Source organism: Prionailurus viverrinus, chromosome A1, assembly GCF_022837055.1.
Source record: "Prionailurus viverrinus isolate Anna chromosome A1, UM_Priviv_1.0, whole genome shotgun sequence".
In the NCBI taxonomy this organism is placed as follows: domain Eukaryota; kingdom Metazoa; phylum Chordata; class Mammalia; order Carnivora; family Felidae; genus Prionailurus; species Prionailurus viverrinus.
In genome coordinates, this window is record NC_062561.1 from 17385972 (window position 1) to 17403125 (window position 17154).

The 17154-nt window shown below is 40.0% G+C and overlaps 1 protein-coding gene across 2 annotated transcripts in view; it reads left to right on the top strand.

Moving 5' to 3' along the window:
* FREM2 (FRAS1 related extracellular matrix 2) overlaps window positions 1-17154 on the top strand; it is a 168450-nt gene that overhangs the window by 143051 nt on the left and 8245 nt on the right. Inside the window, exons 14-18 of one of the 2 annotated variants that reach the window (XR_007154629.1) lie at window positions 222-525; window positions 3214-3345; window positions 5821-6152; window positions 14746-14938; window positions 16905-16990. Coding sequence is in view for 1 of the 2 variants with exons in the window: in XM_047869874.1 (XP_047725830.1) it covers window positions 222-525; window positions 3214-3345; window positions 5821-6152; window positions 14746-14938; window positions 16886-16990 (1066 nt within the window). In the remaining variant the exon portion in view is untranslated. Of the gene's footprint in view, window positions 1-221; window positions 526-3213; window positions 3346-5820; window positions 6153-14745; window positions 14939-16885; window positions 16991-17154 lie in introns of both variants that reach the window. The other variant, XM_047869874.1, reaches the window with a different exon arrangement.

Consider the following 17154-nt stretch of genomic DNA (forward strand, 5'->3'; position numbering starts at 1 on the left):
TACGGGCATCAAGTTAGAGTAGAAACACCCAGTAAGCTATTTGAAATGGAAGTTCAGAGTCCACACGTGCTGTTAGGGCTAGAATAGAAATGTGCCGGCTGCATGAATAGCAGGTAGAAATGGCAAAAAGCAGCAGGGAAAACACTAGGATAGAGAGCTTGAGAGGCAGAACTTCCACACTGTTCTGTGCCGTGGCCCTAACAGTCACTTGTCTCCCACAGGCTTGCAACCCTAAATACTCAGACTATGACAAAACAGGCTCCATTTGTGCAAGTGAGAACATCAACGACACCTTGACCCGGTACCGATGGCTGACTAGCGCTCCCGCTGGCCCTGATGGCGTGACCAGCCCCATGAGAGAAGTGGACTTTGACACCTTCTTTACGTCATCCAAGATGATCACCTTAGACTCCGTATACTTTCAGCCTGGCTCTCGGGTGCAGTGTGCGGCTCGTGCTGTGAATGCCGATGGCAATGAGGGCCTGGAGCTGATGAGCCCTGTCGTAACCATCAGCAGAGAAGAAGGTACTGCACTGCCATTGTCACATGACGACCACTGAAATACACAAATGTCTGATTCCTGGCTATTAGTTCTCCCAAATGCCCCCATGCATTCCTTAATATTCTTTAAGTGCTTAATTTTTTTTAAGTTTATGTATCTGTTTTGAGAGAGAGAGTGAGAGCGGACGAGGGGCAGAAAGAGAGGGAGAAAGAAAACCCCAAGCAGCCTCCGTGTTCTCAGTGCCAAGCCTGACGCAGGGCTGGAACTCACGAACCGCGAGATCGTGCGTGACCTGAGCCAAAATTAAGAGTAGGACGCTTAACCAACTGAGCCACCGGGTGCCTAAATATTCTTCAAGTACTTAAATAATGACATCATTTTTATAAAAATATCCATTAGAAAATAAGTATTTGTTCCACGTGTTTTGATCACCTGTTATATGCCAGACTTTAGGCTGGCATACGCATACTTTCTGCTGGTGATGAGAACAAGAGATCAGGATGCTTATTCTCGAGGAATTCACTCAAGCCGGGGACAAAGATTAACTTTAGTCTGGACAAGGCACAGTAAAAGTGATTCGTTCTACCCTGGGTGGGTCAGGAAAGGTTTCCTCAAAGAAAAACTGCTTACGCTGAATCTTGGAAACAGCAGAGAAAGAAAAGCATGAGCAATTACTGATAGAAGGCTGAAAAATCCTGGGATAATCCGGAAACTACAGAGACATGGGGAAGCGTGTGAGAGGGAGACTAGGGAGAATCTGGACACGGTGGCTCCTATACGATGACCTGGTTGCTGCACAAGTAGGAGTTTGCTGGGGACCGGGCCCGAGGAGGGATGGTGCAGGTGGAGAGGGATGTACAGGTGTCCACACTCTGTGATTACGGGGGTGGGGGGGTGGGAGGGTGGGGGGTCCAGGGCCGAAGCCCAGACATTGGAGGTGAAGAACAGGATGTAGCTGGAGACAACACTGAAAAGACAGGAACTCTACCTTATTAACTAATCTTGCACTCTGGAGAAGAACTTTTAAGTTAGATTTTTTTTTTTTAAGTTAGATTTTTAAAATAACAGTCTGGTGGGGCGCCTGGGTGGCTCAGTCAGTTGACGACTGACTTTGGCTCATAATCTCGTGATCCATGAGTTCGAGCCCTGCGTTGGGCTCTGTGCTGACAGCTCGGAGCCTGGAGCCTGCTTCGGATTCTGTGTCTCCCTCTCTCTCTGCCCCTCTCCAACTCGCACTCTGTTACTCTCAAAAATAAATAAACATTAAAAAAATTGAAAGTAACAGTTTGTTTATAAGATTTTATTCCTAAAACTCTCTTTGCATATAATGGTTCAGAAGTGTATTTGTTGCATAAAGAAATGTTATAGGTACCACCTCCCACAGTTAATACTCAGGATCGGTATTTATTGATATCATATATAGTAAACATGCTCTTCTGTTAGAATTAAAATATATGGATTTTAATTTTTTTTTAATGTTTTTATTTATTTTTGAGACAGAGAGAGAGACAGAGCATGAGCAAGTGAGGGGCAGAGACAGAAGGAGACACAGAATCTAAAGCAGTCTCCAGGCTCTAAGCTGTCAGCACAGAGCCCGATACAGGGCTCAAACTCACCACAAGATCATGACTTGAGCTGAAGTCGGACGCTTAACCGACTGAGCCACCCAGGCACCCCTAAAATATATGGTTTTTAAATTCCTCTAAAAACCAAACTGTTATGTTAGTACCAGAAAGGAAAAAAAAAAATTAAACACTGCCTTAAAATGAGTCCCCCTCTTTATAAAATAGTCCAGATGTGGCAACTGCCTTGATTTTATTGCTATCTTAATAAATATTTGTCTGTTTCCTTTGTTTTGTACAAATAGAAAAGAGATTATATATTGCCTGATTGTCTTGAAATTACAACCCCGCATCTTTGTCTGTTCCATATTACGAAAATGAAAACATTACAATTCTTTTAAAGTAAACTTTGGAGGAAGATTTTCATGTCAGCATTCTTGAGGATCACTGAGAGCTAGATAGATGTTAGACAGAAAATAATCTTACATCGTCATGTGTTTCAGTACGTGTCTGCATATGTCAGTATCAGTATATTTTGTATCAGTATGTATATTATAAATTATAATTCATAATACACATACCATAAGAAGTTACATATATAGAGAAAACTCTACTGTATACATTTTGTTCCCTAATTTTAAGGAGACTTTAGGTTTTTTTGTTTTAAAGATGAGTGCATTTTTAGTTGCTTTGATTATCAATACCGATACTTTATGACTAGTCAGTAAGTAAGTATATTATTCTATGGTAAACACCCAATTCATGTAATTAAACTATAGTTATTTTTTCCTGTCGGCTTTCACATGTTATATTAAAATGACTTTGTAAATATGATTATAACCTAGAATGAATGCCCAGTGTATTAAACAATTGAACAGTAAACAGAATAATTAAACATTGAACAATAACGATTTTTTCTCAAACTTTATAAAACACCCAACATGTAAAGAAGTAGCCAGTAAACTGTCTGCTGTGATTGCTTCTCACACCAGGGTTTTCAGCTTTTTTATAGCTCTTCTTAGCAATGCTTTGGTCCACAGAGAATTTTTAATTTTATTACTTAAAAAGTAAGGGTGCCTAGTTTAAAAACATTCTCTAGGTGTTGTCTGTTTTCTTCTTTTAGCATAAACATGTTCGTTTTTCCCTGAGGTCTTTGTCAGCCCCGAGTACCAGGGACGGTGGGAGCAGAACCATTCTCCGCTAAACTGCGCTACACGGGCCCCGAGGACCCAGAGTACACAAACCTTATCAAGCTCACTGTCACGATGCCACACGTAGACGGTAGGTGGCTTGGGTGAGCAAAGCCACGGGAGTGGTTTGGGCTCCTCCGTACCTGGTTCATGTCACTGAGTGGTCGAAATCACCAAACAGACAATACGTGTTCGTTGTGCAACTTGACCGTCGAGTTCTTCTGCTTCTTTCAAGTGTTTCTGCTTTCTCTCGATCCTGTTTTTTTTAAGTGTGACAACTTACGCATTCTTTAAAATGAAATAAATTTAATACATTGTCCAAACACGATGGAGCGAAACTTTGGTTAATGTGCTAGTTTTTATGAAATGGCACAAATATGTCCATCCTTAAAAACTCTTAATCTTAAACTTGGAATTCCGGTAAAGTATGTCGACATCTCATTGAGCCTTCAGTGTGTATTTGCTATTTCATAGCTGGAATTTTATAAATCCAATTTATAAACGGTGTTCATTTTCTCCAGATAAGAAAGTGTGGCCAGAATTTATGAGTCATTAACTTTATCCACACCGGGAACATTTTCCCAAGTACAGAAAATGTTTTCTTTCTTTTTTTTCTTTAACGTTTATTTATTTTTGAGCGACAGAGACAGAACGTGAGTGGGGGAGGGGCAGAGAGAAAGGGAGACACAGAGTCCGAAGCAGGCTCCAGGCTCTGAGCTGTCAGCATAGAGCCCGACGCGGGGCTCGAACCCACAAACCGTAAGACCATGACCTGAGCAGAAGTTGGACGCTTACCTGACTGAACCACCCAGGCGCCCCCAGAAAACATTTGCAAGTTCTATTCCCCTCAATGACTTTATACCTGAAATAAATTGTTAATACTAATTTCACCACTTGGTGTGTTAGTTATAGTTTAAGTAGCTAGGTGAGAGGAAACAACTGGTCAGTATTGGGAACGATAAGGTAGAATTTTTCTTTCTCAGAAAAAAAAAGACGTAAGTGTGTTTTTCCTGCTTATTACAAACCCAAATTTTTGTTGGTGGGAGATAGGTGGGCAAGAATGTGCACCTCTTTACTTTGCAGCATAGTGAGGGACCCACGTACTCCCAGCCCATCTTTAGGCTCATGTTGAAGATGTGACTCAAAGGTACGAAGGGAAGGAGGGACCCAGCAGGGAAAAACAAGCTATAACAGTCCTAATAGAAAGGCTGGTCCCTCATGCTGCTCCCAGAACTGACTGTGCATTGTGTGCATTGGTCAATAGCCACAGCTCTTCCAGGAGCATGGTAGAAGCTGACCAGTTCTTTTGTGAGGCCAAGGGTCGCTCTAGAAGAATCTGAAAACGAGAGGTGGGTAAGGTTCCAGGAGAACACCTCTCTCATGGTCCTTTGCTGCGTTGTTTACACCGGGCTTCAACAAACTGTGGCCTCTGTGCTAAACCCAGCTTGCTGCCTCTTTTCAAACAACCTTGCAACCTAAGAATGGTTTTACATGTTTAAATGTTTGGAAAAAAACAAAAGAACAATATTTCATGGAGCGTGAAAATTACATGAAATTATAATCCATTGTTCATGATAAAGTCTTCTGTTAATACTTTTACATGTCTCCTGTGGCAGCCTCCCATCTACCATGGCAGCATCGAGCCGTTGTGACACAGACCTGATGGCCCACAAATTTTAAAATATTTACTATTTGGCCCTTTATGGAAGAAGTTTGCCAGTCCTCGGCCTGTATTTTATAGGGGTAGTTTTAAACTTCTTGGTCTCAGAACATCCTTAAAAACTATTTAGGATCTCAAAGACTTCCTGTTTTTATGAGTTATGTCTGTAAATATGGCCTAGATTTAAAATTAAAATTAAGGAGTTATTTTCATTCAGTGAAAAATAACAAATCCATTACATATTAGCATCAAAAACATACTTTTAACAAAAATAACTATAATTGGGGCACTTGCATGGCTCGGTCAGTTGAGTGTCCGACTTCAGCTCAGGTCATGATCTCGTGGTGCATGAGTTTGCGCCACGCGTCAGGCTCTGTGCTGACAACTCGGAGCCTGGAGCCTGCTTCAGATCCTGTGTCTCCCTCTCTCTCTCTGTTCCTCCCCTACTCATGCTCTGTCTCTGTCTCTGTCTCTCTCTCAAAAATAAAGATTAAAAGAAATAAAAACAAAAAAACTATCATTTATAAATCAAAAAATTTATTGCTTTTCTTATACTTTTAAAATATATTTAATATCTGGCTTAATGAAAGACAGCTGAATTCTTTTATCTACTTCTGCATTCAATCTGTGGCAATGTGTGATGACCTGTACCCTCTGAAGAAGTCCACGGTACACTAGTGAGAGAATAATGGTGGGAAAGTCAAATAATGCCTTAGAATCATTATGAGAATACTTTTAGTATCACAGATCTCCTAAAAAATTCCAGGGGACATCTGGGACACCACATTGAGAGTAATCACTGCCATACAGTATTTTATAACACTTGTCTTCTGGAGGATGAAGAAATGACAAGTGTTCTAAGCCCTTTGCTGGTGACAATGGCATCATGATTACATTTTCTCGCAGGCATGCTCCCTGTGATCTCCACTAAAGAGCTTTCCAACTTCGAGCTCACCCTCAGCCCTGACGGCTCAAGAGTTGGAAACCACCAGTGCTCCAATCTTCTGGACTATACTGAAGTGAAGACCCACCATGGTTTCTTGACTGATGCTACAAAAAATCCAGAAATAATTGGAGAGACGCATCCTTACCAGTACAGCTCGTCTATCAGAGGTTCCAGTACCTTACGCTTCTATCGAAACCTGAACCTGGAGGCCTGCTTATGGGAGTTTGTTAGCTACTATGACATGTCAGAACTTCTGACTGACTGTGGAGGCACCATCGGGACGGATGGACAGGTATGGATTTTGAACATCTGAGCTTCGGTCACTTGAAAAGCCAGTTGGTTCTGTCCAAGTATACAGATTTGGACTAAAGCCCACCTCCAGGCTTCCATCTTGGTGGTAGTTCATTAGGCACAAGAGACACTGTCATGACTGGTGTGAAAATTCATGTCTACTTCTGGAATCATTATCATTGTCTTTGTATCAAAAGGTCACTGTATAATTAATGCCATAAAGTCCAAATCTCTTCTGATATTATAAAATTCCAAGTGCTAATTTCTTTTCAAAGCATACATTATCATTTATTGTGTATACATACAGATGTCTGTAATGTATCATAAATCATCTAAGATGAGGATTTTCAATCCTCTGGTGAGTTCAGTTTTTCTTCTTCCTTATTTTCTTACTGCACCTTCTATCTTTCTGTCCTTCATCCTGTCTTCTCCTGCCTAGTTTTCAAATCCCCTTTGCCTCCCAGTCTGCTTCATTTCTCCATCACTAACATAGTCAAAAGCATTTGTACTACAGTCTTATTGTTATTCCTCCTCTGTGTTTATTGACTCCTCTTCATACTACGCAGACATTTACACATAAAATACACAACACACACACACACACACACACACACACACAATCCCTACCCTCATCATCATGAACAAAGTTGTTGTCAAAATGATAAAGAGGCAAGATCTCCGTTGGCAGTTATGATAGAGAATCCAAAATACGTTGAGTGTAGTTTAGAAGTGTAATGAGTGTTTGAACTAAAAGCCATGCTCTGTCCTACCTGGACTAAACAAAGAGTTTATATAAGCAGGCTTACACATTAAAGTGTTGAATGGTACCCCGTATGTCTCATGTCTTTCAAGACTTCGCCAGGGTGAGGCCGGATTTTGACCGATCTATATCCCTGTGGTGTTAAAGTATAAAACATGTAGTAGCATTAGAAATGTGAATGACAACAGGGTATCAATTTAACCTGAGGCGAAGCTGTGAAACCTGACACATTCAGCTAGTGTTGATGTGGAATGGGCAGCCATTGATTACATCTGGGGACTACTGGACTCCCAGGTAATGAGACGTTATCTCCATCTCCTCTGAAAGCAGCAAAATATTCAGAAACTTGCAAGGATTAGTAAAAATTCACGAAACACCAACAGGAAGACAGTGCGGAATGCTGGAAAGAGCATGGATATTAGAAACTAGCACATGTAGACCTAAATTTGGCTCTGAGGTTTTCTAGCTTTGTTGTCCCTGGGTGAGTTACTTAAGCCCTCGGAAGTGTTACCTCTTCAGGTCCCTCTTCCCCAGTGTATCTTTGCCACCAGAAAGAAACGTGAAAGAAAAAAGTCTTCCCCCAGAATAAAAATCAAGGCTCATATTAACAAATCTACGTCAGCCTTTTCCTTTATAGGTCAAATATCCCTGGTTCCTTCAGCTGGGACTCACAGAACTTGTTTCCAATCTGTTATTCAATCATTCTGGTTTTCTTTCTCATTGCTCTTCTCTCAGGATCTTGCATAAGTCACAGGATCTATCAGCATAGACAAAATTAGATATATAATAGGATTACAGTTTAGTTCCAGTTCTTTGTTATCATTCACTCAGTACCATGGAGCTTTTCTATGGGTCTCACCTAGGCTATAGTTTATTTTCACCCTCAAGAATGTTTTCCATCTTTTCTGCAAAGTGGCAGCATTTTTTGATCCTTTATATCTGCAACCCAGACAGCCTTCTCTAGTGAAAACCTTGCACTTGCCCGCTGAAGTCCTATCCTATTACATCTGCCCACTTCTTCAGTGTCTCAAGGGCATTATTTTTTTTTAATATTTATTTATTTTAGAGAGAGAGCACAAGCAGGGGAGGGGCAGAGAGAGGGAGACACAGAATCCAAAGTAGGCTCCAGACTCTGGCTGTCAGCACAAAACCCAACGCAGAACTGTGAGATCATGACCTGATGTCATACGCTTCGCCCCAAGGCCATTTTGAATGCAAATTCTGTCCCTCTAATGTGTTCATGTCTCTAGCCAAATCTTACCATAAAATGCTCAGCTAAATTGACTATACTTTGCTGTGTGTGTGTGTGTGTGTGTGTGTGTGTTTAAATCACAGTTCCTCTATTTAATTTTTTAACTTCAGTGCTTTTTCCTTCCTATCACCACTGCCAGGCAGAAAAGTCACTGCCCTGCTTCTGTAGTTCAGCTGTCAGCGGTTCTGCTCCGTTAGGTGAAAGCTAGCAACCGGAGGCTGATGTTAAGATTTACCTGCCTGCAAGGCTTCTGGTACCTAACACTAGGAATAGAAGAATTATCTCATCCAATTCTTAACTGGTTTGCATTACCTTCCTAAGATGCCCAGATGTGTATAGGAGTTTCTTCTTAGAAGCTTTGTTTTTGTTTTTGTTTTTTTGCTTTAGAATTGTTGAAAATAAGTCTAAGAGTATCACCATCACAATCAACATAAATAGAGATGACCAGATTCAGTATAAATCATTGAAATTTCAGGATCTTGTTATAAAATTTTAAAAGCCTCAGTATAAACTAAACATTAATACAATCTAATAAGACATGTTGATCACTCTCTTAGAGTGGAGCTCAGAGATGTTCATCTCCATTTCCCCTACTTTCTTCCTTAGGCTTAAACTTTTACTTCTCCCCACCTCCCCCCAACACACACATTACTTAAATATAGGTGAGGAAGAAGAAAACATAAAGTAGAAGAAATACAGTAGCTCTTTGAGATATTTCCCTAATTTTCCCCATTACTTTTGAGTTCTGGAGAAAAAGAGAAAATACCTAATGATTGTACTAACGATAACAATAATGATAATAATAGCAATAGCGAACAATTATTTAATGTCTACTCTGTGCCCACCATTCTTCTAAATACATATTTCCACAAATTCTGTCCTCACATTATGAAACAAATATTAATTTTTCCCCCTTATTAGAGATAAGAAGGCTGAAGCAAAGAGATTTCAAATAATGGCCCAAATTCAATTCACTTGTAAACCTGTGCTGTTAACCACATCATGATTCTTATCTGGACATTTAATTGAGTGAATTAAATGCCATTTGATTGGGTGAATGACAGGAATGGATGTGGTCCCAGATATAATTGCAAGAAAGGCAAATGTACTTCTCTGTTCTTGGGACCAAAATGCTGCCCAACCGTGGTCATGAGAATGCATGCCAGTTATGTCTATGCCCCCTGCTGATAAAGTTATACAAATCCAAAACTTAGCTCACAACTGTGAGATCATGACCTGAGCCAAAATCAAGAGTTGGATGCGTAACTGCCTAAGCCACCTAGGCACCCCTCTAAAATTATATTTAATGAGATATTTTACTTTTTTTTTGCTACTGTCTTTGAAGTCTGGTGTGTATTTTGCATGCACAACACATCTCAATTCTGACTAGACTCATTTTGAATGGTCAGTAGCCACACATGGCTAGTGGTTACCATATTGGGAAGCACTGATTAAACTATTTACCCAAGGTCTTTTTTTTCATTTTTAAAGTTTATTCATTTATTTTTGAGAGAGATAGAGACAGTGTGAGTGGAGGAGGGGCAGAGAGAGAGAGAAAGAGAGAGAATCCCAAGCAGGCTCCACACCATCAGCACAGAGCCCAATGCGGGGATCAAACTCACAAAACCATGAGATCATGACCTGAGCCAAAACCAAGAGTCTGACACTTGACTGACTGAGCCACCCGGGCTCCCCTACCCAAGGTCTTTTAATTAAACCACACAGGTTGAAAACAATGATCATTTAAAAATATTTTACAATCTTGTATCTACCCACCTTTATGTGGGATATGTGGTTTGTGCTTATTTCAAAGATTAAAAATTGAAGTAGAATTGTTAGAATGTTATCTGACTACCACTAGTATGGATTTCCCACAGATTGAAATTTCTTTCTATTGCTCCTTTTGTTACCAGAAATATGTCTACATCATCAAGATGGTGGTGTTTGTGAATGTGTAAAGAAGGCTCATCGATCTCAATAGCTTAAAGTCTCAATAAAGCATGTACTTAGCTACCCAGGGGAGATCATTGTTTTAACAAGTTAGAATCTTTAGCCAAGGGATTAGTAGTATTAGCAGTCTACACATCCAGGAACACTTGGAAGAAAGAGGCCTAGGTTTGTGTCCACATAGAAGACTTTCTGAAGTCTTATGAGATCAGAGATGCATAAGGGAGACCCTGGAATGAGGTAGGGTCAATACTGGTCCACAGATTCCTTAGTATTTAGGATAACTTTATGGGATATTTACAATGATAGAATTAGAAATTAACTAAATGACCAATAATAGAATAGTTATGATTACCCACAAGGTAAAAATATTATATAGCCATCAAAAGTCATATATCTGAAGAATTTTCCTTGTCATGAGAAAATGCTAACAACATTAAGTTAAAAAGCAATATACAAGGTAGTATAAATGATATTACATTGCTACTATTAAAAATGTGTGTGTATATTGGAGAGAACTAGAAAATTTGGCTGTGCACAATGATAACAGACTAATGAACAAGATTTTTCTTTTTAGATGCTTTTAGTTTCCCAGCTTTCCACAGAACTAACATTACTCTCACTTAAAAAAAAAACAAAGAAACCATGAGGTGCCTGGGTGGCTCACATGGTTAAGCATCCGACTCTTGGTTTTGATTCAGGTCATGATCTCATGGTCATTGAGATCGAGCCCCGTGTTGGGCTCTGTACTGACAGCGTGAGCCTGCTTGGAATTCTCTCTCTCCCTCTGCCTCTCCCCACTGCCCCCCTGCCATGTACACACACATACTCTCTATCTTAAATAAATAAATAAATAAATAAATAAATAAATTTTTATTGACTACATATTAAAATGTAATATATTTGATATACTGGACTAAGTAAACTATTCTTAAAGTTAGTTTAGCATGTTTCTCTTTACTTTTTTTCTTAATGTTTATTTTTGAGAGAGAGAGAGACAGAGTGTGAGCAGGGGAGGGGCAGAGAGAGTGGGAGACACGGAATCTGAAGCAGGCTCCAGGCTCTGAGCTGTCAGTTCAGTGCCCTATGTGGGGCTTGAGTTCACGAACCGCAAGATCATGACCTGGGCCAAAGTCGGATGCTTAACCCACTGGGCCACCCAGGTGCCCCTCCCTTTACTTTTTGAAGTATGGCTACTAGAAATTTTTAAATTACATGTGTGGCTCACATATTTCTATTGAATAGTGCTGGTCTGGATACTTGAATGTTCGTGCTGATTGTGAATAATCTTGGGCAAGTCAATTGACTTCCTCATGGCCTAATTTCAACACATGTAGAATATAGTCTTGCTTGAGTAAAAGGTGCAAAAGAACAAAGTAAATCTAGATAGGTTTTATTAACACAATATATACTGCCAACTTCTTTTTTTTTTTTTACGTTTATTTATTTTTGAGACAGAGAGAGACAGAGCATGAAGGGGGGAGGGGCAGAGAGAGAGGGAGACACAGAATCGGAAGCAGGCTCCAGGCTCTGAGCTGTCAGCACAGAGCCCGACACGGGGCTCGAACTCACGGACCGCGAGATCATGACCTGAGCCGAAGTCGGTCGCCCAACCGACTGAGCCACCCAGGCGCCCCTATACTGCCAACTTCTATAAGAAGCAGTGTGTATATATACTGCCTACATCAATAAGGCAATATGTAAGTTGGATGGCTTAAGCTGTATGCCCCAATAAGTGAAGATTTTTTTTTATTTAAGTTTATTTAATTTTTTGTTTGAGAGAGAGAGTGTGCGCGCGCAGGGAAGAGGCAGAGAGAAAAAGAGAGAGAATCCCAAGTATGCTCTGTTTCATCAGTGCAGAGCCCAATATGGGTCTCGAACCCACCACAAACCATGAGATCATGACTTGAGCTGAAATCAAGAGTCAGGTGTTTAACCGAATGAGTCACCCAGGCACCCCCCAGATAAGTGAACAATTAAATCTACTGTGATTTACCTCAACTCTAGTTCCCACCTTAAACAACATTCGGAGTATAATTTTTCTTTTAGAGTATTCATCTTCTTTCCTGTTATTTCCCTCTCCTACCCATCTGACATGGCCCAGCAGAAATTCCTTTGTCCCTTCACCTGACAATACCTCCCCAAATATATACTTGCTGCCCATTATTAGCCACTTAGTAGTGGTAGTGGAAATTGATATCAGTGTTACCTTTTCCAGAGAATTTGCATTTTATGTTTTCCCTTCAAATATGGAAGTTAAAGTATCATTTCATTTTGTTGAAAAAACTCAAAACATCCGGAAGGACCCATAAACTCCTATGTCATGTCACAGTTGCTTGAAGAGCATGTACCACATGTATTTCTTCTAATATAAATAAACACCTTAAAAAGCCCTGTCATACAGGCAGAAAGAAAATTAAGTACTCATTAAGATGACGTCCAGAAGTTAAATTAACCCCATTGCATTCCTCAGTTTTTCTGGAATGAACAGGAGGGGACGTGGGTGATTGACATTGTTCCATTGGCTCCACTTACTCCAGACAGCGGTTCTAAGCAGACACAGAAGACCTGGCCGTGATGAGCAAGAAAAGGCAGTCAGATGCTGATTCCATGTCCAGAAATGGCCAAACTCTTAAGTTACCACAAGAACCAATGAAAGAAAATAAAATTGGAGAGCTTTGTGCCAAGTAACTTATTCGTAGGAAGTGAATGCTAGTAGTTCTCTCCAAGACAGTAACATTTGATACATAACATTGGCAAAAATGATTAGCACCTAGAAAGTTTAATTGGAAACTCATGCCTAAAGCCTAATTTTTAAAAGTTTATTAAAATCACAGGATGAAATATTAATCTTAATTTCCAGGGGAATATACATTGACTTAATCACTCTCCTTTACACTGAGTATTAAAATTGCACTACAAGATCCAGTTCTCATTAACTGCAATGATACCGACACTTCACAAAAATAATCTCAAAGGACTTTGGTTGCAAGGCCCCCCTTCTGCAGGCCGGGCTAGCAGATGATGGGGAATGCTAGCCACTACACAGCTAGGAATCAAATCATTTGCTTGGATGATGGTTTCCTTTTTACATATTTTTGCTGGCAATTCACATCATCGTTTTTGTGATCTAAGGAGTTTATTTTTTAGTCTATGATAAAGTGATAAATTACTGCTCTCATGATTCATATTATTCACCAACACATGTCTATGATCCCTGTTGCCATTCATTGTGGAAGGAGAATTAGAGTGGTATCAGAAAGCCCAGCTGGAACTTCTCAAGAGTATGATCTGACTTAAGTCTGTTTCCTCTTGTGTAGAAGAGGATATTTGCCCAGCTAGTCTGCAAAGCTGTTTTGAGACTGAAGTATGATAATGTTGGTTTGGTGATCTAGGGACCGCCCTCAGCTTTGTTTGGAATGTGATGAGGTGTGATAGAGTAGAAAAGCACAGGTCAAAGGCTGTGCTCCAGTAATGGCAGGGGCCACTGAGGAGGCTTAAAGAATTCTGTGAGAAATGTATTTCTTTGAGCCTTAACTTTCCTCTCTCTCTTTTTCTATGCATCATCTATCGATCCATCCATCCAATGACTCATCCATCCATCCATCCAAGCATCCACACATACATATAAATATAATTATGAGGGAGATTAAAAGTATTAAATGGCTTTTATTGTGAACCTAGGGGCTCAATAAATAAATATTAGTTTATCCTATATTAGTCCTAGCCCACCTGCAAAATACCTGAAGAAGGAAAGTGCAAAATTCCAAGCAGTTCACTTCATTTCAACCAATTATTTTTGAGACATATTAAGTGTTACATGTCATTACTAAACATATTTGCTTCTAGGTCTTTCCTGCTTTATTTTATCTTCCTTTAGTAATTTAATAGTATCTTACAGCAGTATTATTCATAATAACTCAAAACAGGAAGTAACCTAGATGACCGTCAACTGATGAACAGCTAAATATGTGTGGCTTATGCGTAAAATGGTAGGCTATTCAGAAATAAAAGTATTGACATGTGCAGCAACATGGATGCACCTTGGAAACATAAGTGAAAGAAACCTGTCACAAAAGACCGCATATTGTTATGATTCCATTTATATGAAAAGTCCAGGATTGACAAATACATAGAGACAGAAAATAGGGCTAGTGGCTGCCAGAGATTTGGAGGAGGAGGGAATAAAAGAATGACTTCTAATGGGTTTGGGATTCCCTTTGGAGGTGATGAAAATGTCCTAAAATTGACTGTGTTGAAAATTCCACCTCTCCCTGAATATATTAAATACTGTGGGTTTGTCCACTTTAATAGGTGATTTACATGGTGTGTGTACTGTATCTTAATAAAGCTGTTACAAAACAGAAAAGACTGTGTATGCATAATATGCTCAAAACAATGGAATTCACCTTCAAGATTTCTGCCACATATCCTTTGTTGCAAAGGAAGGTACTGTAGTAACAACTATTTAATTGCTCCATAATTAAGTGAGGGGACAGTAGTGTAAATGTTGTCACTTCCTTTCCTCAGTGGCTACTAAAAATCTTTAGCTGAGTGGAGACAACAGCTTGTACAAAATTAGACTCCTCTAATTAACCCTGAACCATGTTGATAGGTACAATTTTATTGTTTCAGGTCCTAAATCTAGTACAGTCGTATGTGACCCTTCGAGTGCCTCTGTATGTTTCCTACGTGTTCCATTCTCCTGTTGGGGTAGGAGGCTGGCAACATTTTGACTTGAAGTCAGAGCTCCGTCTTACTTTTGTGTATGACACTGCCATCTTGTGGAATGATGGAATCGGCAGCCCACCAGAAGCGGAACTCCAAGGTGGGTTAATAATTTGGAAAACTTGTTTTCTTACCCATTTGAATTACTTAAGAGGAATTTTTACTATAGCTTAAACTAATGGAAGTGACCTTCAATATACTTTATTTTTATATTAAACGTTTTGAGATTATTTCATTTTGTCATGGAAAAACTAAATCATATCAATCCTCCAAATTTTGCATAATATGTGCCTGCTAAATATAACATATATATTTCATGGATACTTAATCCTTACAGTTCATTTTACAGTCAACATGTTTCCTAGATTCTAGAAAATGCATAGAGGAAGTTCCAGTTGAACATAAGAAATGGCACCTCTTGGCTCAGGGAGTGCCTGGGTGGCTCAGTTGTTTACGTGTCTGACTCTTGATCTCAACTCAGGTCTTGATCTCAGGGTTGTAAATTCAAGCCCTTGTTGGGCTCCATGTGGGGCATGGAGAAGAAAGAAAGAAAGAAAGAAAAGAAAGAAAAGAAAGAAAAGAAAGAAAAAAAAGAAAGAAAGAGAAAGAAAGAAAGAAAGATGGAGGGAGGGAGGGAGGGAGGGAGGGAGGAAGAGAGGGGAAGGAAGGAAGGGAGGGAGGGAGGAAGGAAGGGAGGAAGGGAAGAAGGAGAGATGTCTTGGATCCTCGTTCTGACTCCACAACTAACTAGCTGTGTGATCTTGAACATACTCCTTAACCTTTGTGGCACTCAGTTTCTTCTGAAAGATAAGCTAGACTTCCAGTATTCTTTTTATTTTAAAATTCTATTATTCTGTGATATTTTAGCTGAGTGTTTTGGAACAGTGTAGTAAGTACAACTACCTCCTAAGCCCATAAGCATCTGCAAATCTTTGTTTCAGTCTCCACGTCAGAAGTATAATTCAAAGTCCACAAGCATAAAGCTAATTATCTATTAGTAGGATGAGAACTGTTTCTTTTCAAGCCCATGCTGCTATTCTGGTTCCATGCCTATCTGAGCATCATGCCTGCATTACTTACTATGAGCCAGGAGGAAAATACTATTGATAGTGCATCAAAATTTGCTATCTTAAGCACAGTAAAATCGCCTTAAAGCTATGTGATAGGTAATATGTGCACCCTGAGTGGTCATTCCAGATTATTTTACATTTTCATGTTTTAATTCTGTATTTTGCCTTAGAAAATGTATATTTAAGTACATTTTAATGTGGATCCATGCAAGGGTTCTCAAGTATTACATGAGGATCTCATGTTTCCTTCTTTCCTTTTAGAAAAAAATTTTTTAATGTTTTTATTTTATTTTTGAGAGAGAGAGAGAGACAGTGTGAGCCAGGGAGGGGCAGAGAGAGGAGACACAGAATCTGAAGTAGGCTCTAGGTTTCTGAGCTGTCGGCACAGAGCCTGATGCGGGCCTCGAACTCAAGGACCATGAGATCATGACCTAAGCCGAAGTCTCAGTATCTGGAACAAACGACCTCAACCGACTGAGCCACCCAGGAGTTTCCTTCTTCTATCTGGAACCAACTTTGGTCACACTGCTAACAGTCTTGGAAAAGCTCCAGAGTTTTTAAGCCCGTGAAATTTGGAATCATTCTGGAGAACACAAACTCACTTCTGTGTCCAAATCTTCAACATTTCACAATTTTACTGTGTCCCTCAATTTACAGCTTCATTTATGTAGACTAATGCTTTTGGGGGGGGCGGAAATCTTGGTCTATTATAATCAATCTGTATATTTCATAGTGACCTCTCTCACGTTCCCTGATTCTATTTTGCCTCCCTTCTAGACATCTTTTCTTGTCAGAAAACAAAACAAAACAAACCAAAATACTTTTGCATCTCTTATCACTCAGAATTCTTCCGATAGCACCCCTTGGCTGGAATGTTTAAAGATGAGACCGTTCTGACTTCAAATTTGGAAGAAATCCTGCCCATCAGAAGTGCCAGGTCACCCATATTTCCATTCTTGCGCACTCTCCCCATGTAGGTTCTCTCTATCCCACCAGCATGCGCATCGGCGAAGAGGGGCGCTTGGTCGTGAACTTCAAGACGGAGGCTCAGTTCCACGGCTTGTTTGTACTCTCCCACCCGGGTAAGCCCTGTAATCCACTAACAGGCATGCCCTAGACAGCAGGATACAGATTTCCCACACCCACAAGTGCCGAGTTTCAGCATGCTTCCCCTGGAGGTCTGAAACCCTCCTTTCAAATGAATTATCACTGTGACTTACCTGCAGGGTGCCTGAGAATTGCTCAG